Below are 21,328 nucleotides of genomic sequence, written 5' to 3' on the forward strand. Positions count from 1 at the left end.
CTGCCTGGTTGTCTATCTTCCTTTCTGACATCTCATTAAGCTAGAGTTCTGTCTTTCTCTCCAACTGTATCAAGCCATCGGCCACCAACGTCCACCATGTTCGTCTCATCCCTTGTCTCCATCCCCCTACAACGCAATCGTGTGTCGCTCACTATTCTTCATGGGGTTCTTGCTGACGTTCCACAACATTGGCCGCAGCCTCCTGCTGCGTTACAGGAATATACCTCAACTCATCCTGAACAGCCGCCTCGAAGTGATCTTCCTCCTCACGAGTCCATTGTGGATTAACTGGCCAGCCCATGAGTGCTCCAATCACATCCTTATGAACGCCCCAGACTGAGAGTCTCCCGTAACGCTCAATCTCGTCCATACTCCATTTTGTGCCCCTCTGGGTTCGGTTTCCCTTCTCTCGGACGTGCTGCCAGCATCTCATCGTCATGTCTCCTAGACTCTTCCAGCGGTAGCCACCGTAATTCGGGCCGATGACGCGTCGCAAGTTTTCTTCCCAGTTGTCGTTGACAACCGCCTTCCCTGGGATAATCATTCCGGCTCCATAGTGATCCTCTGGGCGAGGTGTGTCCGGTCGTGGAGCTTGAGAGCTTGGAGGCATAGGACGGAATTCTTTGAAGGCTGGGGATGGAGGGGGAGGACCCATGGTGGGATCATAGACAGTACCGCTGGGATTGCGCGCGAGGTCGCTTACTTTCCTGTAGAAGTCGGTCGAGTAGATCTTGGCAATCATGCGGGCCTCCTCGTCAGGGACTCGTTGGTTAGGCATTGTGGTTTTAGTTCGGTGTAGTGGATGTGTTGTTGTGATGATATAGCGTCTTTGTTATAATGTGATTCTTGTGTTGATGGACCAGCACATTGTTACGGCGCCCAAAGCCTCCTTATATCACCTATTGCTGCGAGCGAATTGTCCATGAATAACTATCGCAGTGAGGGGATTCAGAGTGATACAGTGGAACCAAGGGACTGCATATCCCATTCTGACTAGCTGCTAACTTCACTTCGCGTCTTATTCAGGGGGAGGTTCGAGGGTGATAATGCTATCGAAACGTCAGTTTGACTGTGATGATGCTGTCAAAACTCACGGCTGGCAACTCCCCAAGCTTTCATTCAGCGCATCAAGGACGGGCTGTAATTTGACTCGCCGAAGTAGCCCAAAGCTTCGAGTGTCATTCACTGTTCAGTCGAAACTGTACTGTCCAAAGTCTGAGCTAGATTAGTGAATAAAACTGTCACCTCTGGCAATGCGAATAACTGGGGTCAACTACACGACCAATTGTCTGGCTTAAGCTATCGTAATAGCTAACATCGAGTACTCCTGACTGAGCGTTCCTTAACGCTGCTGAGCCTGTCGCTCATCTGCCATATCCGAATCATGAACTTTCGTCGCCTCGTCCCATATCACCCATTCCGGGACTTTGCCTTCTTCCAATCCACAATCTCAACCTCCTCCAGAATCTCTCCCTCCAGAGCCTCACCTCCTTCCAAAATCATCTCCTCATCGCCCATAATCTCCTAGAATTGCTTCTCGATCTTGTCCGTGACCGGGTCATCGGGAACCCCAACGAGCGCCTTGACAGTCGCTGAATCAACTCCCTACTGCGTCAATCTCGCAGCCTTGTCAAACTCCTCCTTGTTCCAGGGACGTCCGAGGTGATGACTTCCCTCAGGCTTGTCCTCAAGCTCCTCCTTGGCCTTGTTCGCCATGTCAGCGCAGTTCTCGTACTTTCCGACGTGCTCGGGGCCGAGGACGCGAGCGACGTTTTGCTGGAAGTCGCGGTTGGCGGTCGAGTCGTGGAGTGCAGAGTCAGCTTCCTCTGGCTCGGGGGCATACTCCTTGTCTGGGGTCTGTCGGGGCTTCTTGAAGGAGTACTTTCGGATAGAGTCCTTGATAGCAGCGGCGTCCTTGCGAGGGGAGGGCTTTCGGGAGGAGACTTTGGGGGCAGTGTCTCGAAGGGGTGAAGGACGAGGAGGAGGTGGGCAAGCATACTTTCGCTCATGGGGGGTCAGGTCGGAGACGCGCTTGTAGAGGGGGTTGTTGTAGAACTCCGAGAAGTCATCGTCGTCGTCGAGGTAGTTGTGCTGAGTAGACATGATGACGAGCTGTTACAGCGAAGGTTGTTTGTGCTCGGTGTAGTGTATTCTTGTGTTAATGAGGGTTGTATGTTGTGGTGGTGGTTTGTGAAGAATAAAACTCCAAGGAGATGTGCGTGTGTGGGTGGAGGAGTAAAGGTTTGAGTTCATCCCGTCTTGTTATGGTGATGTATTGTTCAGGGGGGGATGATGATTCGGCTTGCTGTTCTGTCACTGCTCTGGCAGTGGCAGCTGCGATGACCTCGCAGTTCGCGCGGCTGTACACAAGGCGTCGAGCTGCCACTGGCTGCTTTCAGAGTTCAGCCGTGAAGGCCTGAGGATAGAACTCTGAGACTTTGGAACTCAGCGATGGCTAACATTCAGGTTACTGGGCGATGAGAACCATCCACTGAAGTCAACCTGGCCCCAGGGAGCAAGAAAACTTCTTATATTAAACCAGGATCCTAAAATAAACCGGTATCAAGGTATGCTAAGCTAAGTCTTGTCATCACTTAGAAGAGAGGTCCTAAGTTTTCTTGCCTCCTCTTGCCTACCGAGGAGTCAAGCATCATTCGTTGTTACAAAATTAACATTAATACCTGCGCTTAAATATCAGATCGCTCAACATGCAAGTATATGTCCCCAACGCCTGCTCCATCCCTACTCCTCTCCCTTCTCATCGACGCAACACTCGTCTTGACAACCTTCTCGATCGCATCACCGCCACACACAGCGACAGCAACATTACCCGGTACACTACCAACAGCCGTTCTGATGAACGTCGTGATCTCGGGTCGACCATCTGTATGTTCGATAGCCGAGGCATGCGCCCCATCAAAGTCCATGTCCATCTCCTCCTTCAGCAACTGTTCTTCTCTTCCACTCTCCGACGAGGCACTGGAGTCTATTGAGAAGCGCTCCAGTTCGACACTCGGTCCTCTCGTGGGCTCTTCGATCAATCTTTCACGACTTGCGTTCGCGTCATCACGAAGGACGGCATCGGAAACAGTACCAGCCCCCTTCGTAATGGCGACTTGAACATTCACAGATAATCCCATCTCCTTCGCCCTCGACAGCACGCGCGAAACACGCTGAAGATATGGTTCCGCATGCGCCTTCCGACGAACAATGTACAAGGCGTTGATCTTACGAACACACCCGGGCGATCGTGTCGAAAGCAAATCTTCGAGAACAGGCGTGGTGAACGATCCTCCCGTCGACGCAGCGACAAGAACAACATTCTCATACTGCTTCCAATTAGGCACCGTGCCAAAAGGTCCTGTTACCATAACCCTCATACTCCCATTATCACCCCTCAATCCCGTCCTTCTCGCCCAATCATTAAGATCCCTCGTCAATCCGGTCTTCGTCTTGATCGTAAGCTGAACATCCTGACTCTTGTCTTCAGAATCCGGAATATTAGCAATCGTAAACGGATGCGGTGTCTCCCATCGAAAAGTCGGCGACCAAATCAGAACATGCTGCCCAGGCTTCCAGCGAAACCCAACGTTTCGAATAGTCATGACCGTTAGTTCGTCGTCGACTGCTTGGATACTGGCGTCGTATGCATATCGTACAGATGTATTCGCCGAAACCCGGAGCCGAAGATTCCGCCAGATCGGGTTCGCCGAACGTGTTACTACATCGTATGCAAATACGCCCACGGCGCACCAGATGCTGAAGAGATGGTGGTCTGGAACGTGAAGGACCAAAAAGACGAGAAGCAGTACGACTGAGATGATATGCTGTGCCACGAAGAGTTCGTACTTCATACGTCGGAAGAAGGGTAGGGTTGACACAACCGTCCAAGCTAGGATGAACCACGCTCCAATTCCTGGGAGTACCATCTTGACGGTCTTGATCTCGGTCCAGAAGAAGCTGGCGGCTAGCCATTCCCATGCGAAGAAGCCGCCGTGGATGGTTGCGCTTGCGAAGAAGACCCTTGATGCCCATCGGTGAAACCAATTGAGCCTCTCGTACGAAGTTCCCAGTAACAGACCAATTGGATTGACGCGCACAGCTAGGAGGAAGGGTAGTGAAGTCTGTGTTGCAGTTATCCAAGCTGCGCGAAACGCAATGCGCTCGTGGAAATTGGCGTCGTGGTGAATGGACTTGTATGTTACAAGGCCCGCCACGAACGCTGTGTACGCGACAACGACGATTGTCTTGCGAACTGGGAAAATCGCTGACCGAACTGGAAGTCGAAATACTCTTGATGCAAGAGCCTTTGGCGCATCTACCAACTTCTCTACCGTCGAGATTGACGTATCTGAACTGGCCCCAGCATCTCTTCTTTTTATCCTGGAATGTCTCAGCCCTATCCCCTCGTCATTTTGAGTCAACATACCGTTGTTTAGCGATGAAAATAGAGATCAATCGTGAGACAGAACCAATTATCAACACCATCGCCAAGACATACCAGTAAAGACACGCGAGAAAGTGCTGTCTCACTGAATCTTCACTCTGATGCCCATGACCGTGGCCATGCTCCTCCTCTTCGTGACCGTGTCCATGACCGCCGTGTCTTCTTAACAAATCCATTACGATAACATAAAGAAGAGGAAGAAGTGAGATGCCTCGTGTTGGAATGAGAGCTAGCTTAGCCAGCAGGGTAAGGTTAGATTACGTGATGAAATCTCCGGATGGGCCGGGTTGTAATTGGTGGAGGTGTCACTAGATGCGAGGGAATCTTGCTCAAATGGGCGCAGCCACTGAAGGTCTGGAAGGCATTTACGACGGCTGATTCTACGGAGTAAGTAGGCTGTGCTCAATTGGTAGAATGGTCTTGAGCATTGAGATGGCTGAACTTAATCTCAGCTTTGTGATGATGCTATTTTAGGAGCACTACCCTATACCACTGTGGTCAGAAAGATGGGTTTACGAAGTGAGGAGTGAGGCTTTCCGAATAATATCTTGTCGGCGATTGGATAGCTCGTATATGACGTCCAACAAGGTAGATCGAGTATCTTAGTTGTTTGGGACCATTGTGCGGTCCTCGTCAGGAAGCAAGAAGACTTTAGACCATCAAATAGGGTGCCAAAATCAACTCATTAAAGAGTCCTACAAGCTCGTACTGATCTTTACCTAAATCTTTTGTCGCTTAGGATCGAGGTGTCAAGCTCTTTTACCTCCCCTACCTTAAGCAGCATGCTGAACAATATCAATGCGGTCAAGGCAGTTTCCATTAATTGGGCGTCTGGAGCTTCTGCATCTTACGACTGGGCAGCGTTTACGAAAGGGAATATGTTGACCAAGCAGAGAGAGACCAGCCACGAGGACCCCTCGAAGTCCCTAATCATCGCGATGTCGCCGTCCTGACTGGTGGCTCTCCTTCATGCTCAAGGCCAAGATGCCCAGAAAGCCCAGACTAACGAATTCCTGATCCTCAATCCCATCCCCATTGTATTCGTAATGTATTCCCCAAGGTCTTCACCGAATGTCATGACGCAACACGCAAGCAAAATCGCATTGACCGACGTCGACAAACTCAAACGTCCAACTCATCACCTGCAAGGCGTCCAATGTCTCAGCCCGTATCAACATTCTTCCACATTCCCAATCACCACTGCCATTCTTAACACTCTCTGCCGATCACCCATCCGTAACCGGCTTCACTTGTGCACATGACCAAGCCACCGATCGTCAAGGTGCATAAACAGCGTCACATTGTTAAAAAAACATGTGAAGTTCAATTTTCGCAATCGATACGACTCTATTGGTTCCGGTGTCGGGCGCGTCATCTGTCTCAAACAACATCTCTTTAATGGGCATAAGGAAAAGATAGGCCTTTATAAAAAGAAAGGGTTTTGGAACATGCAGTGATTTGTTGGTGGTTAGAGATTAACTTGCAGCTTTTTGAGGCACAGCTCGTAGGTGGCTGTCTGTTTTTTCGTTCCTGGGCGTGGCACCCCAAGAGCCCTCAAAGTTATCATGTGCAGCACGAGACCTCTACCACGACGAGGAATGGTCATGCAAAAAGAGGGTGTTGTCGTTTTATTGCATCAGATGCACAGAAATCTGATCTGGATGAAACCCTCGGCTGCTCATCCTATCTTCACATGCTGCGAAATACACCGATGATAGGTGCTCGATGATTCAGGCACAGGCACAGGGACAAAGTGAGTTGTCATGCATCTTCTATTTCTGGGGATCCCCTATCAACAGGTTCCAAGCGCTCGCCAAGACCTTTACCCCATCACGATTCCTCTCGTAACTGAACCCCATTTTCAGCGACGGCGTCAAAATACCTTAGTAGCCACGGGAAGACCCGGCGTACAAAAAGAGGTCTGTGTTTCAGACGCTGGGATCACACCCCGCCATTGAGTGATTTTAGGCGCTCTGTGAAACTGGTCTGTGACTTCTGGATCGAAGCTGATCAGTGCGAAAAAGAACGGACGAAAATGAGACCTTGGATGATTTGCATATCAGGTTCAGCTATTGACGGGTCGATTGTATGCAGGCATGGATGGGTTATGCATCGGTATTTGTGTCCCACTTGATGTTTGACACGTGGATACCTTGAAGCATAATAAACTTGAGACTGTGATCATGAATATCACTCAGTCGGCTTTGTGAGTACATTATTCAGCTACTATGGATGGCAAGGCTTCAAGTCAAGTCTTGTGCAATCCTACAGAGAAACAGAGCACGGCGTAGAGAGTGTAAACGCCAGCGGACGGACCGACAGAAAAAAGGCGCAGCAACGCGAGAGCGGGCCGCCCAAAAGCCAAGTCCCAATTAACCCCTGTCGCTCGCCTGCGTGACGTGGGACCAACCCTGCTAACTTGTTTGTGTCAAAAGAGGTGTAGAGGAAAAAATGTCAGTCCCTGCAGACGAGATCGATAGACTGCTTATTCCTTCAGGCCTTTCGGTATGTTTGTTCCGTAACCCGCCGACTTGTGCTGTTCCTGAGCTGATGAAAATACAGAGGCGAGGAGGAGTCAGAGACACTAGAGGCGGGCATCATGCCGGGCCACCCCCAGACACTCGGACTCTTTTGTGTCGGGGGATACAGTGATACAAGCCCATGTCTCTCATTCTCACTCTCATGAAGCAGAGCTGAGCATGTGAAGATGAATATCCAACACTGGTCCTACAAGCCGTCCACGTCATATGATTCCCTGCTTCACATTCGATACCTTCATATAGAAACATCCTCAATATCTTCCCTTCGTCTCTGCACTTCACATTTTCGCTTTTTCTCGGTCCACCTCTTTCTGCAAAGCCCCATAACTTCCTTTCTCTTCCGGTCCCGCAGCCGATCGTCAACGCGCAAAGCCGTCGTGGGTCATACCGCAACTCCACCAATTGAGTAACAAAAGAGCTCCACTGGCCTGGCCAAAGTTTGGGTAAGGTGATATTTTTCTTGTTGTGATCGGTTGACGGTTTGGACTAACGGGATGGGCTTGTTGAAGAGAGAAAAAACAGGACCGAAGTTGACTAAAACAACGCACCGCTTGAGATCGTCAATATCATTCGATTCGGGATTGTCGACGTGTGATAGAGCAAGGCAGAGCAGATTGAGAGTCAAGTAGACAGACACTCATATTGTGTTTGTCTACACTCACTTTGTAGCTGCTTAAGCTTATTGTTACTCATAATTAACCTCACTTCACTCCAACCCACCAAAACGCAAATACTACCCGGCTTTTACTCCCGACTTTCCCACTCACTCACCATTACAAAACATTATCCACCGTCAAAACACCAACTCGTCCTATTCATCAACGCTATTCCTTAGGTACATGACACCACCACCGTCGTGCATATCCTTTCACCGCCCAGAGGCCAATCCAACACCCCTGGTCCCCAGCATCCCGCTTAGAGCCCCTGCTAGGGCCCTGAACTTTTTCTCGACTGGGGTTCAACTCGGGTTAAGTTAAATAACAAGAGAAGGCAGACCGCAACTTTTGGTTCTTATTGTTTCTCCCGCAACCAGGTTTTTTCGCCTTCGCTTCGCTTCACCGCGGAATAGAAGTGGAAAGCTTATCCCCCTTCTCCTTTTTTATATATTCATTACTTTGTCTCTCGTTTTTTTGTTGGTGACTACGGACCTTGGCTGGACTGGGTCGGAGATTGTGTCTGCCGTTCTTGGGGGATTATTAGTAAACGGGTGCTGTTGTGAATACCCTCTACCTCATCATACACCCATTTACCTTCTTTTACTGGAACGACACACAACACACTAATCTCACCTTCATTCACCTTGCCTTATACTTCGACTGGTCAGCCTGGTATCGTCGGATGTTCGCCCATCATGGAGGAAAGGTCTGAGTCGCGAGCTTCAGGTACGACATACCATAGCTTCGCAGACACGGAGTTGTTTGAACCCATGTCTCCCCCTCGACCACCCGTCACCCACGATACAACCAGTCTTCAACACCTCGAGCATCTTCAACATGAGCTTCAGCGCCAGCAGCGTGAAGCTCCGAGTAGCAAGGACTGGGTGAGAGAGCGTCGACCTGGCACAGCAAAGATGCAGCGACAGGATTCGGGCTATGAGTCAAACACGCCCCGACGAACCTCTACTTCTAATACTTCCCACGGCGGGTCTACTATTAACAACGCTCACCTTCTTGTTGGCCGACGCTCGTCAAATGGTTCTTCCAAGGATGGTAGTGGTAGTGGTAGTAGCAACGGCTCAGGAGTCAGATCTCGTTTCAGAGATCGTCGCCCTTCACTCCGTCGAGCAGCAAAGACTCACCCCGTTCAACCAACACGCACATCCAACCAATCCCTCCACCTCGTACGCACCGCAACAGCTACTTCTCCACCCAAGCAATCCGCCGCATTCTTCCACTTCCCATCGCCAGATCCCATCCAGCTCGCCGACACCGTTCCCGACCGCCGCGTTCAACCCACGCCCATTCCCTCACCACCGCCTCAGACAACACACTACTGGACCAGCGACCGCACCCGCCGTCTTGAATACGCCGCCATCGACGCTGCGACGCGCGGTGTGAAAGGCTGGGTGCTCAGACATCTTGTCCCGGATTGTTTTGTGTCGTGCGAGAATAAACATGTCTCGTTCGATGATGATTCGGGCAGCGTGAGAAGGTATAGACTTGAACTTGAGGATGATCATGCTGAGAAGGCGGGAGGAAAGTCTGTGCGGCGACGCAAGGGATGGAAATTCTGGCGCCGCAGAAAGGTCGATGCTCAACCTACGGCCTACATCTGAACAAACCCAACCACGAACAAAGAAACACCCCTACACCCGCATATCGCATCGCATCGTTGGCGTTATATACCCGTTGGCTTTTACATCGAGTTAATTTTACAGAAGGACACCTGCATGATACAAGAAGATAATGATTTGATAGCATTCGGAGCGAAAGAAGGAAAGAAAGTATGATCTAGATGAAGAGATGTTGCATGAAGCTTCTATTCTGGTGAGGGAAGTTTATTCTTTATTTATTTTATTTACCTGCGAGTTACTATTTACCAGATACTTCGGCATTTATTACTATTTATACCATAAGCATAGTTAGTATTGTTTAAAGACAAGAATGATTGACTTTTAGGCAAACATGTTCAACCTGGTGAGGTCCGTGACCCGTTGTTCTTTGTTCTCCGGGTGTTCAATAGCTTGGACCGAGCGTTGTTCAAGAGCTTGATGATGATATAATGACCGGGCCTCTCAATTGACCGACCAATTTCTGAATACTGCAATTTTAACAGCCGATTCATAATGTCAGAGCCGATCTGCAAGAAACAGCCCATGATGCTCATCTCGCCGAATGAAACGCCGGCCACGAGCCGCTCCGATTCCGAGGGCCCACTCCGGAGGTCAGCTTCGGAGCCTTGTCAAACGATACTCCCGACCCGGCGCAAATCACTAGCATTTGTGGCTCCACTGGCCAGGGAGGAGGAGATTGATCGGGAGGTGGAAAAAGTTCCGATGAGTCTTGCGAGGATTGTTGTGAATATGCAGGAGCATTACGCGGCGGAGTTGGAGGCTGAGAGACAAAGAACAGAGGAGTTGGCGAGTCAGAATGAGGAGATGATGAGGAAGATGGGTGAGATGGAGAGGAGACTGCAGATGCATGTTGTTCTCATGGATGGATTCGTTGGGTTTATGAGGGATGTGAAGGAAGGGAAGTTTGCAATTGGCGGAGGTGCTGAAATCGAGATTGCAAAGGCATTTGGGGGAGAACATCTTGCTGAGGTCAGAGGGCTTGTAGCGGAGAATTACATGCCAGTTCAACAAAGCGTGGAACAGCCGACTACTGAGCCTATGGTCTTTGATGATGAAGATGAGGTTCAAGAAACAGCGGAAGTCATTCGACACGTGAGCGTTGATGAATTACCATCAACGCCAGACCCGGAAGCACCTCCTGTACGAAGCACTGGGCGACGAGCACCAAAACGCAAGAATCCCCCTTTGAGGCCACATCGAGAGCTCAAGCGACAAACAAGGGCAACTCTACGGAGTGTTCGACTTCGTAATACTTCATCGTGGACTGCCATCAACACGAGGAATTCTCCGTATGCAGGGGCTGACTTGAGCGGTGGAGAGGACAAGGACCTTGACTTCACTCCTGATCCTGAGGTTGAAGGGGAGGAGGAGGTGGACGATGACAGTGACGATGAGACGGAGGATATCCCAAATGCCCCAGCAACACCATCGTCATCCCTCTCAGACGAAGATCTCGAAACAACAAAAACACGATACTCCGCCCCTCGCTCCGTTGCATATCGGTACGCCAGCGGTCCGCCCAGGCGCAAGTTCAAATACCACCGCATGCCCAAGACCGTCGCATTAGTATGGCAAGAGTGGAAGCACGGCAGCAACGGAAATCCATCGATTCAATCACTCGAAGAAAAGTACAGCACGAGATGGCGAATGGGAACGTTGCAGGAGCGCAAGTATGCGAGTAATTACGTTGGTGTGAGACAGAAGGTTGTGAGAAAGGTGGAGGAAATGTGTGAGCAGAAGGGATTGACGCCAGAAAAGGCTTGTGAGATTCTGGATAGACGGGTTGATGGGAGGATGCAGTTGCTCATGACGGCGTTGAGGAAGGGACAGGATCCGTTGGTGGTTATTCCAAGGAGGTAGTTGAGTGAGTCAGCGATGTTGGTCAAAGAGACAGTTGACATGAATCAGAAATGAACATTGTTGAGTGAGTAAGTGAACAAGCGAACAAGCCTCATTCAGGTGTTGTTACAGAGAAGTGTTCGCTGGCCTGAAAGACAGGTCCCTTTCTTCAATGAACGACTTCTTTGACCCCCCCTGCAAAACCGACCATTGCTTTGTCTTCACCACCTGAACAACAATACACCTGCAGAACATGATCTATCATTTCGCCCACAGACCTCAGTACCAATCGTTAAAAGCACTTCACCATGCCATTCACTTACTTTACCAGCTTCAATCAGTCTCTCGAAGCTACACAACACGTTACTCACTGACATATCAATACACGCTCCAACACCATGTGCTACATACAGGTCATCCACATCACGCGCTGCGAGACCCGTCGTCCAGCGATCATCAACACTACTACCGGCGGAACAGTCTACCATCCGCTCGAACCACCCGGGAACTGCGAGCACCACCGGCCCTTTCGCGACGCAACATGTGCTTACCATGGCGACTGTTGCTCGCCTGGCCAGATCTTCTTCTGCAATGCAAAAGATCCGCGGGATATATGTCGTGGAAGGCAGGCCTACCACATAAACATTCATCCTCACCTCATGTACGAATCCGGTATACTACACCAAATGGAACCCATTGAGGATTGGGCGACCCTCGAGATGAACACGGATGTTTTCGCGTACGAGGAGGATATTCGGTATCAGTTCTTTGAAGCCGGCGCGGCGATGTATGAGCTTGAGCAGGACGCCGAGAAGCTTGTTGAGTATATCCTCCTCAACCAGACATGCTGTCCTGAGGAAGAGGCAGATCTATTCATTGAACATGGCGATCTCTACGAGATGTGGAGTGAAGCTCATCATCAGTTTGTGGGATTGATGGAAGCGTGGGAGATTCTGGCGAATGTAGGCTGTATGGAAGTCTGCCCAGCTTCTCTCCTGCGCGTCCATCCTTGGCGAGATTGCTTCCAGGAATGTCATACGCTACAGAAAGGGTTTCCGCAATTCAGTTGTATTCCGTTTGCTTGGGTCGATAATCTTGACCGGCAGGATGATATTCTGCGATGGCATCCTTATTACGCCCAGTACCGAGCCCCTCGTCCTGAACCTGCAAAGGACGACACGCTTTGGACATCGCCTGCGCCACCTAACACGAGGCCGTATTCTTCTAAACCCTCTGCTACGTGGGATCCTGAAGATCAGGAGAAGATTGAGGTGCTGCCTTATCCTGGACAATGGGCGGACGTGTTTAATGACAAGGCTCGACGACTGGCTCGGATTGAAGCTGAGCCTTCTGGGCAACCCAATTCATCGCTTTCGTCGAGTTCGGGTCCAGAAATTCCTCCATGGGTCATTCCTTACGGTCAGGAACCGGATATGGGATGGCAGGATATTGATTGGCACAACTGCACTACTATTATTGAACCGCCTATGAGCCCGAAGACTCTTCCGTGCGAGGGAGTGGTCCAGCGGGTCATGCCTCCGAAGGACAGTTACATGAGCCCTAGGGACGTGCCTAACAGTCCGACAGCTCTTCCATACAGGGGAGAGGCTGGACAGGTCATTCCCCCATGGCAAACTCAACCTATATCTAAGGAAGTCATGCCTGGGAACCTGTTCAGCGATCAGCACGAGGCTCCATGGAATGATTATAGCTTCACTGGAACGGAGAAACCGGCAGAGCAGGAGTTTCTCCATGTCCCTTCACCAGTGGAGGATCTTCACCCCATTGCACCTAATGCAAAGCAGAGCTTGAAGAGGAAGAGTGAAGAGGATTTGGATGGGGAGATTGAGAGGAAGAGACCGAAGGGGGTGGAGAAACTGGCAGAGCAGGCGTTTCTTCATGCCCCTTCACCAATTAGGTATCTTCAGATCGCTGCATGTAGAGCGCTGGAGACACTGAAGAGAAGTAGTGAAGATGATTTGGACGGGGAGGTTGAGAGAAAGAAGCCGAGAATTTGTACTATTTGAGGAGTTCAAGGAGTGGATTTTGGGAGTTCTAGGAGTTAGGGAGTTCGGGCGTTTGAGATAAAATGTTGGGATAAAAGGGATTGGGCATGGCATAGATTGTGAATAATATATAAAAATGGTGGGAAACATATAAGCAGTTTGATCGTGAGAAAAGTGATTGTCTCTATTGATGTTTTACGAATACTGATTATCGTTTACTTGTTGGGCTGTCTGAAGCTGGTGACCAGACCAGTTTCCTCGTCCCTCTCCACACCACCACCGATGACGATCCCGTGTGCACGGCGAGGAAGACTCAACAAACCCTTACCAACAGCGTTATAGTCCCCAAAGAACGTATGAGCGCGAACATCAGATCCCGTAGTCAATCCGTGTCCCAGAGTTACACCCCACATATCTCCAACGCGAATAGCATGCGCAGAAGAACTAGCATCGCGCTCCAGAAGAACAGAGTAAATACATCCAGTATACATCACAACGCCATCAGCTTCGTTGGCGGGAAAGCCCCAGCGTTTTCCGTCGGAAGACACAGGATGCCACGGTGTGACGAGAACTTTGCCCACGCGACACAGGATCTCGCTCTCGACGGGGGTTTTGAGAACCATGGCGACACGGCGCGAACCACGAGGTGTACGGACTTTCATGCCGCGTCGAAGTTTTCGGATCTGCACCGTTCGGCCAGAAGCGAGTGCGACAACTGTGGAGCCTGCGAAGCAGACGCCGCTGGAGTTGCGGTATGAACTCATGCTGATGCCTGTGGATGAACCTCGTGAACGACCGCCTCTAGCGTGCACGTGTCGTGAAGGTTCGGGGGCGGGGAGATTATCGAAGATTTGGTCAAGTGCGTCGCGGCAGGAGATGAATAGAGGGCTTTCAGTGCTGTATTGAAGAGGGCCAGGGTCTTTGAAAGAGTTGCAGACTTGGCGGGTATGGGCGTTGAGGAGAGATGGGAGGAAATGACATCCCCATCTGTTGAAGTATTCTTTACTTTCGATAGCCATGGAGACTTGACCTTGGGGTTCATCGGCTGATACATCTTTCATGAGAGATTGGTTCTTCACGTCGTCAAAGTTCTTGGCGGGAAGGGTATCGATCCAAGTTCGAAGGTCTTCGCGCTTATTCTTCATACCCCGTGTGATGCCGTGCTCACCATCTACCCCAATAGGAAACATGGTCGAGATGAAGTTACAGATTAGAGACCTCGACTCATGGTATGCGATCTCAGAGGCAGGTAGGTCGCTGTACTCCAGAATACTTCGCTGGTTACTTGCCACGGGAATGAAATCAGCGTCTTTTGACAGCATTGACTCAAGGACCTTGCGACTCTTGAGACAATCCCCAGGCTTGACGTATGTCAAATGCGCATCGACAAGAGCGCGAGTTGGATTCTCTTCATTCAGGAACTCAAGTTCCTTGAGACCATTAGTGCTAAGAAAAACATCGCGAGACTGTCCAAACTGCAGATTCCCCAGGTTTATCGTAAGCTCAACCTGGCTATCTTCCGAGTCATCGGCAAACACAGGGACGATCTGGTCCACGGACGGCCCAGTTGTCTCGTATAACTCCAAGGGCCTGGTGTATGAGAGCTTGAGAACAGCGCGAGTTGCGAATGTGCTCTGGAGGTTTGCGACAGCGTGGACGAATACTGTACCGATCATACCGGCATCAGGGATAAAGGCGTAGTTGCCGCCGCCAATCTCGGCGATGGACTTGAGAAGGCCGGAGCGGAGACTGTAGCCGAAGCCGAAGGTGTGGATTGAGGCTGGGAGGGGACCCATTGCGCGGATCTTGGGGACGAAGCCTGCTGCCGGGTTCCTGCAAGAATGAGCATGTGCGGTTGAGGGGAGATGAAGGGGGACTTACATGTGGTTTGGCATGCCGTCGGTGAGGATCATGATGGCAGGGACATTGGTAGATGACTCTCCAGTATTGAACAGCTTGATACCGTCAAGCAGGCCTTGCCATAGGTTGGTAGCATCAAGAGGTTTCATGCTCTTGACATTCTTCAGCGATCGAGCTTTGTTCTCTTTGTTCATAGGAATAAGAGGTTGAAGAACCTTAGCCTTCGAAGCGAAGGTGACAATACCAAGACGATCGTTTTCGTTCATCGACTCGATGATGGTGAGTGCAGCATGCTTTGTGAGGTCAAGAACAGATAAACCATTGCTCTCATCGCTTTCTCCAGGGACAGGCGCTGCAGATACCATGGATCCGGAGACATCAATGACAAGGACAATATCGCAAGGGACATGGGGGATCTTGACGGATGGTTCTTTTGGTGGTTCGATCTTGATCAAGAGACCTTTTCTGTTTGGTACAGGCTCTAGACGAAGAATCGCATCTTTATCTGAGATGGTCCCGATGGGTTGAACCTGTTCCTTTTCGGAGGTTACCTCGGGCTTCTCGTCATTGGTGCTCTTGGAGCCAGTGACGAGACTGCGAAAGATGGGTACTCTCTGCATATTGTCAGTAGACGGTAGTCCTTGGAAGACTTAATGGTACTTACAACCATGATGGGCTATTACTACCGTGTCAAACGGATGCTAGATCTCACAGTCTCAATGAGATGAGAAGAAAGAGTTGAGATGCTGAGTGTAAGCTGACTAGTCAGCGAAAGCTAGCATTTTAATAAGTAACATGTTCCCAGTGAATGCCAATCTTGGGTCCTACAGAAGGATTGTATGAGTCTGACCGATTGTAAGCTAACCCCATGTCACGATCCGCCTGTCATATCGAACGGACCACATGGCTGTACCCATGCTCGCCAAGGTGATTCGCCAGGCAGATTGTTTGGCCGCACGAATACGGAGAGGTAGCATTGACACTAAAGAGACTAATGTTGAGAGATTGGAGAGATATGTCTGCCTTAAGATGACTCCAGATTGTCGGATCCCTTTGCGGGCGAAACAGTGTTTCATGGGCTGAGCTGGTGGGCCAAGGCAGACATGATACTTGCCCGAAACAGGTAAGATTTTTGTGAGGAGGGAGCTTGTGGTTGGCCGTAGTGGCACATGGCGGACTGCGAGGCATCTCCAATGTTGCGGGGTAGACTACCTCGTGGGATTGCGTGTAAGAGGCTGAGGGTCAGTAATAGAAGCTTGGACATATTTTGGTACTATTGATCCGTCTAAAATTGGATATCTGAAGAAATAGGAGCTGGCTCATGGGTTGCATGTTTGTTGAGTTTGTTGTCTTGTGAAGCAGGATAGGCAGAAGGAAGCCTGGTTTGTTAGCAAGCTCCTGCGATGAAAACATCCATGCCAACTACACTTGAAGTCATGATTGTTGGCACATAATGACCAGTGATTGCTCTCACCATCACAAACTCAAAACTTGAATATAAATACGAGCTGAAAAGGCGTGTTCGATTCTATGCCTAATAAAGAGATGCGCAGCCATGGTGACCGGTTGCGCAAATGATGTTTGTTCACTAAGGCAGTTCCGTTGCAGCTAGTGTAGGACATTTTGTGTCCTATGGGAACGCAAACATGGTCGCTGTAAATATACGATCTTTTATTCGTGGATGCAATCTCAGGCATACACATAAAACCCCACTAATAGTAGTTCCAGGCTGCAATTCTGATCGTTGGGAAGAGTGATACAACAGTTGTTCTTTGCAAGTGGTCACCCTATACCATAAGTTCCATGGAGTGGAGGTTCGAATACCTACAGAACAAGGAGAATGACATGAATTCTCGGCCGCAAGCCAGAGTGCAACGCACTTGTGCATCTTTTCTAACATTAATCAAGGATATAAAAGGCATGATCTAAAGACAAGGTGGACAGTAAATAAGGTCATGCCTGGATCACTTTGCCAACCAACTCACACCTTTGGCTTCCAGGCACCAAGAGCTTGGGCCTTAAAGCACTCTTCCCTCCTTGAGGCATTCTCTCCTGTAGAAATGATCTACTCCTCGTCTGCCTAGTTATCGTTATTATATACATTTTACGAATATTCTTGGGTTTCTCGGATTTAATTAAGGTCTTTTTTAAGCATCGGCGGACTCCGAATATTATAGTGGATCCGTCCAGCGATGATGTGGAGATGTCTAAAAAATTGCCTGAAGATCCCTAATTCTTGCAGGCGCGGTTGCCTCGGCCCTACTTTTTTTTTTCTTTTCCTTCTTTTTTCTCTCCTTCCTTCTTTTTCTTGGGCATTAATATCTCTTCATCTGTCCCCGTCGCGACTCTTTCATTTCATTCTTCTATATACTAGATTACGCTCCGTGCGACGTGTAAATACCGCAAAAATGGTCGAGAAGCTCTACGTCACATACAACGATGTAAGGACAATTTACCCCGCCACCCCGCCTTGATGATGGGTTGTGATGCGCATCATGAAAAGTCCAGCTATGCGACAGTATTACGAGCTGGATGGAACACTGTTTGCTGGCAGCAGTGCAATAACGCATAAATCTCTGATCACTAGCTATGACACAAGATACTCCAAAATTCAGTTGCTGACAGCTACTCCAGGTGCACAAGATGTGCCAAAAGTCCGCTGAGAAGCTTCTCGCCGACTTCCAGCCTCAGCTTCTGATCGCCATCGGTGGCGGTGGTTACGTTCCCGCTCGAATCCTCCGATCTTTCCTCAAGAAGGCCGGCTCTCCCAACATCCCCATCCAGGCCATCGGTCTCTCTCTCTACGAGTCTCTCGGCAACGATGAGGTCGAGGCCCCTGGCACAAAGGTCACCCGAACACAGTGGCTCGACTTGACCGCTCTCGGCGAGATGGAGAACCTCGTCGGAAAGCGAATCCTTATCGTTGACGAGGTCGACGATACCCGAACAACCCTCGAGTACGCTGTTAAGGAGCTTGAGAAGGATGTTGAGATTGCTCGTCAGCGCATGGGCGAGGGCGCTCCTGCTCCCAAGACTGAGTTTAGCATCTTTGTCCTCCACGTATGTAGCACGGTACCAAAACTACAAGTCCAAACTAACAAAATTATAGAACAAGGACAAGCCCAAGAAGGGAAAGCTCCCCGATGACATGCTCGCCACCCGTTACTCCGCTGCCGAGACTGTTGGAGACGTCTGGATCAACTACCCCTGGGAGGCCATCGACATCGACGAGCATGACAGGAACGCCAGCCTGCAGACCAAGAGCAACTAAGTGTTTTCTGAGAATTTGGAGTTGGGAAAATGGCGCACAGATTTAAACAAGATATCATAAACATGATGAATGAGATTCCTGAACTATCGGTTCAAAAGATTACCTATACAATGTTGCTACCCAAACAGCATCAGACACAAACCAGAACCCGCTTGACCTAAAATGCGATGAAATCTTGCGCCTGCTAACATCTAATACACTAGATGCTCGATTCTATGTCGCCTTCCTCCTCCTCCAGAACTTCAGACTTATTCTTTTCAGTTTGTCCTGGATCTCGTTCATAACTGGACTCGTGCCTGGACTTATGAACGTCAGCTTGCGAATGAAACGGGTCGGATAGCCCTTGACGTATTCCGTCGAGTTCTGTGCCAAGATCTTCTCGCTTGCCATAGCGTACGCCAAGGTGAAGCTCTCGTAAGCACACATCGCCAGCCAGTACTGCTCCCCAACGGCCTTGTTTCGGGTTATCGGAGATCGCGGCCATGCTGAGTTGTCATAGACAGCTTTGGCCATCGCCTTTGTTTCGTCTTGGCCTGATTGCAGAGGCTTGCAGTCGCCAAAGTTGGTCATCCACAGCTTCATACGATTTCTCTTGTCAGGTGCAAGATAGAACTTGACGCCAGCTGCATCTAACCTGCACTCCCAGTGGAGGATTGCCAGAGCTATGCCCATCTGCTCACACCATATTTCCAGGGGTTCCTCTGCCTCACGCATGAGCTGATCGAGATACACGGGGCGGGAAAGGAGTCTTGCACTTATGGGTTCTTCTGGAGGTGACATCATGCCGAGGTGGACTCGAAACCTGACGTTCGACAGGTTCGGATCATCCTTGACTGACTCGCGAATACTGGGATCGAGAAATGTGTCGACAAGAGCGCGGACGTGGACCGGGTGGAAAGGTGGAATGAAGCTGGTAACATATCCTGCTGTTGCGATATCTTGTCCTTCATGATCATGCTGGATAATCTCGGACTCAAAATCCGGGATGCAGAGCTGAGCAGGCCCATCGAATCGCCTGGGACGATGCTTTCCTTTGTTCTTGTGACGACGTCCTGATCCTGTGCTTCTTTGTGATGGAGCATCTTCGTGTACCTCATAAAAGTCCCGTGTCGCTACGTCCCATTCGAGACGCATTTTCTTTACGACGGATATATGGTTTTTCACCTCCTTCGTGATAGCCTCAGGATGGTTGGATATTTTGGCGGCATATTGTCTACATCCGACTTGGACTGTGTGCATGTTTGAGCCGTTGTGGGAGGGCGGCTTTGTGAGTTGGTATTCCGCTGGAGAGCTTAATGCCCAGAAGTACCAGTAGATGCCACCGTCGTAAGAAGCGAGTTTGTCGGGAGGGCAGTCCCACTCTGTGCTGAGAGTGTATTTGGGGTCTCTTCTCTGTGTCTCAGTCGTGTTGTCTACTTGTGTAATTAGGGTAACGACGTCAGGGAGGCGGTTCATTGAAGCGAGCAGCATGGTGTTATCGGGAGTGTCTGTTTCGCCAGCCATGATAAAGAGGTTGTTGAGGTTTCGCGGTGTTAGAGTGAAATGGTTTGCTCGTGCTTCAGGATAAACGCCCTTGGGGTGGATGTGAATCGTGGACGAAGCAGAATATGTTGAAGGTGCAAAAGAATTGGCAATAGAAACGGACCAGCACGAGTCTTATATACCAAGTCCAAAGTTTGCGATACCAAAGTTCTCCCATTCTGAAGGTTTATAATACAGATGTTCATGTCTATAGTCTAATCATCAACTCTATCATCCAAGACCCCAATAAATAAAATGCAAAAAAGGGGTATAAGCTTTTCCACCGTGTCTCAACCCAACTAACCTTTCCAACCCACACTTCACTCAGTTCTCCTCGGTCCTTTCACTCTCATGCCTCTTCTTCAAAAGCTTTTCCGTCTTCATAAACTCTCTAATCCCAACTGGCAAATCCGCATACAGCTCCTCGTCCCAAAAGTCCTTCGCAATCTTGGCCTTGCCGACCTCTGGCGCGACCCAATTCGACTCTGACCCTCCACCGTCCGAATCCATAGATCCCTCGTGTTTTCTCAGCGCAGCTTGTGCCTCTGCGTTCTTGAGCTGCCACTCCTCCAATTCATCGCGGTACTGGTCATACACGCAGTTCACACAGCCGCTCATGCAGCAATTATCCGGCTCAACGGGCTTAGGCGGTACGAGAACGCCAGCTATGTATGTCGCTTTTGCTTGTCGTGCTGCTAGGCGCTCGTCTTTCTCCGCAGAGCCGAAGAGGCGTGAGCCAAAGACTAAACGTGCTTTTTCTTCTGGTGTTTGCACAGCGGTTTTCGTGGGGAACTCGGATTGCACTGAGGGGTCTGCTGTTTTAGGGGGGACTTCTGGTTTGTCGATTGGGATTTGAGAAGGGTTGTTGAGGATTACTTCGTAGTATGGACCAAGGGAATTGCGCTGCGGCCAGTCTTCTATGCGTTTTGGTGCGGCGCTGACGATGCTTCGTGAGGGTATTAGGGGCCGTAACCGAGGTAGTAATCTGGACGGTAATGACATTGTGAATCGGCGCTGTCTAATTGATATCTATACGGGTATGGTGCGAGGGGTTTTCGGGTGTTGAGAGAAGAGGAGTGGCGAGCGAAAAAGTGAGGAAGTTGGGTTGGTAATGCAAATAGCGAGAGCCGAGAAAGTTGGTGTTGAGGGTCGGAAGTCCGTCATTTTTGCCTCGGACGTCATCGGCTGGGGGTGAAGCTAGCGAAAACTGGGGTGTGTGGGGGGCGGAATGAACCTCTTATATGTGAGTTGAGATTCAATTTCGTGATAACTTTAGAGTCAGGATAATTTCAGAGGTTGGCCTCTGTACATAGATCTGATACTTAAACTTCCAGTTGTAAGACATACTTGGTTATGTAGTCAGTCTGCACCATCAGGACTTGAAGGCCCATGAGCGCTCCGAACAATTGAAGAGGCACGTGATTATTCAAGATACTGGGCTGTGAAATCACCTGGGGTTGTTGCTGGCTCTGTTGCTGGCTCTGTCATTACTATCATTTTGGACCTCTTTGGATATGAGAACACTAATATGGCCTCAATAATAGCGCTTTT

The 21,328-nt window shown here is 49.8% G+C and overlaps 10 protein-coding genes across 14 annotated transcripts; 4 read left to right on the top strand and 6 right to left on the bottom strand.

The window, feature by feature from the left end:
* Positions 1-93: 93 nt before the first annotated feature.
* Positions 94-778, bottom strand: FOIG_01896 (uncharacterized protein; the record flags this gene model as incomplete). The annotated part of the gene is made up of 2 exons (XM_031198899.1): positions 94-172; positions 225-778. 2 exons carry the CDS (start codon positions 776-778, stop codon positions 127-129), a joined length of 600 nt encoding a protein of 199 aa, XP_031070936.1. The 3' UTR covers positions 94-126.
* Positions 779-1,205: 427 nt separating this feature from the next.
* FOIG_01897 (uncharacterized protein) lies at positions 1,206-2,460 on the bottom strand. Its single transcript, XM_031198900.1, has one exon. The coding sequence runs from the start codon at positions 2,101-2,103 to the stop codon at positions 1,606-1,608; it is 498 nt and encodes a 165-aa protein (XP_031070937.1). The 5' UTR covers positions 2,104-2,460; the 3' UTR covers positions 1,206-1,605.
* Positions 2,461-2,501: 41 nt separating this feature from the next.
* On the bottom strand, positions 2,502-4,931 carry FOIG_01898 (uncharacterized protein). The gene is made up of 2 exons (XM_031198901.1): positions 4,430-4,931; positions 2,502-4,383 (listed from the first exon to the last, which is right to left on the bottom strand). The coding sequence occupies exons 1-2, from the start codon at positions 4,621-4,623 to the stop codon at positions 2,688-2,690; spliced, it is 1,890 nt and encodes a 629-aa protein (XP_031070938.1). The 5' UTR covers positions 4,624-4,931; the 3' UTR covers positions 2,502-2,687.
* Positions 4,932-7,053: 2,122 nt separating this feature from the next.
* Positions 7,054-9,758, top strand: FOIG_01899 (uncharacterized protein). Of its 2 annotated transcripts, XM_031198902.1 has the most exons (2): positions 7,054-7,430; positions 7,497-9,758. In XM_031198902.1, exon 2 carries the CDS (start codon positions 8,339-8,341, stop codon positions 9,260-9,262), a length of 924 nt encoding a protein of 307 aa, XP_031070939.1. In that variant the 5' UTR covers positions 7,054-7,430; positions 7,497-8,338; the 3' UTR covers positions 9,263-9,758. The 2 variants fall into 2 exon arrangements, with proteins under 2 accessions (XP_031070939.1, XP_031070940.1); XM_031198903.1 differs by having other exon boundaries at positions 7,230-9,758.
* A 14-nt stretch (positions 9,759-9,772) lies between these two features.
* On the top strand, positions 9,773-11,140 carry FOIG_01900 (uncharacterized protein; the record flags this gene model as incomplete). The annotated part of the gene is made up of 1 exon (XM_031198904.1): positions 9,773-11,140. The coding sequence occupies one exon, from the start codon at positions 9,773-9,775 to the stop codon at positions 11,138-11,140; it is 1,368 nt and encodes a 455-aa protein (XP_031070941.1).
* A 377-nt stretch (positions 11,141-11,517) lies between these two features.
* FOIG_01901 (uncharacterized protein) lies at positions 11,518-13,146 on the top strand (the record flags this gene model as incomplete). Its single annotated transcript, XM_031198905.1, has 1 exon — positions 11,518-13,146. The coding sequence occupies one exon, from the start codon at positions 11,518-11,520 to the stop codon at positions 13,144-13,146; it is 1,629 nt and encodes a 542-aa protein (XP_031070942.1).
* Positions 13,147-13,280: 134 nt separating this feature from the next.
* On the bottom strand, positions 13,281-15,960 carry FOIG_01902 (uncharacterized protein). 3 transcript variants are annotated; one of them, XM_031198907.1, is made up of 4 exons: positions 15,814-15,851; positions 15,650-15,760; positions 15,007-15,599; positions 13,281-14,958 (listed from the first exon to the last, which is right to left on the bottom strand). In XM_031198907.1, the coding sequence occupies exons 2-4, from the start codon at positions 15,653-15,655 to the stop codon at positions 13,341-13,343; spliced, it is 2,217 nt and encodes a 738-aa protein (XP_031070944.1). In that variant the 5' UTR covers positions 15,656-15,760; positions 15,814-15,851; the 3' UTR covers positions 13,281-13,340. The 3 variants fall into 3 exon arrangements, with proteins under 3 accessions (XP_031070944.1, XP_031070943.1, XP_031070945.1); XM_031198906.1 differs by having other exon boundaries at positions 15,650-15,960; XM_031198908.1 differs by lacking the exons at positions 15,650-15,760; positions 15,814-15,851 and having other exon boundaries at positions 15,007-15,647.
* A 1,269-nt stretch (positions 15,961-17,229) lies between these two features.
* Positions 17,230-20,949, top strand: FOIG_01903 (uncharacterized protein). Of its 2 annotated transcripts, XM_031198909.1 has the most exons (3): positions 17,230-17,426; positions 17,620-18,045; positions 18,095-20,949. In XM_031198909.1, exons 1-3 carry the CDS (start codon positions 17,394-17,396, stop codon positions 18,254-18,256), a joined length of 621 nt encoding a protein of 206 aa, XP_031070946.1. In that variant the 5' UTR covers positions 17,230-17,393; the 3' UTR covers positions 18,257-20,949. The 2 variants fall into 2 exon arrangements, with proteins under 2 accessions (XP_031070946.1, XP_031070947.1); XM_031198910.1 differs by having other exon boundaries at positions 17,240-18,045.
* FOIG_01904 (uncharacterized protein) lies at positions 18,470-19,759 on the bottom strand (the record flags this gene model as incomplete). Its single annotated transcript, XM_031198911.1, has 1 exon — positions 18,470-19,759. The coding sequence occupies one exon, from the start codon at positions 19,757-19,759 to the stop codon at positions 18,470-18,472; it is 1,290 nt and encodes a 429-aa protein (XP_031070948.1).
* Positions 19,868-20,940, bottom strand: FOIG_01905 (uncharacterized protein). Its single transcript, XM_031198912.1, has one exon. It carries the CDS (start codon positions 20,777-20,779, stop codon positions 20,102-20,104), a length of 678 nt encoding a protein of 225 aa, XP_031070949.1. The 5' UTR covers positions 20,780-20,940; the 3' UTR covers positions 19,868-20,101.
* Positions 20,950-21,328: the final 379 nt, after the last annotated feature.

The sequence above is a fragment of the Fusarium odoratissimum genome, assembly GCF_000260195.1.
Source record: "Fusarium odoratissimum NRRL 54006 unplaced genomic scaffold supercont1.2, whole genome shotgun sequence".
Lineage (NCBI taxonomy): Eukaryota > Fungi > Ascomycota > Sordariomycetes > Hypocreales > Nectriaceae > Fusarium > Fusarium odoratissimum.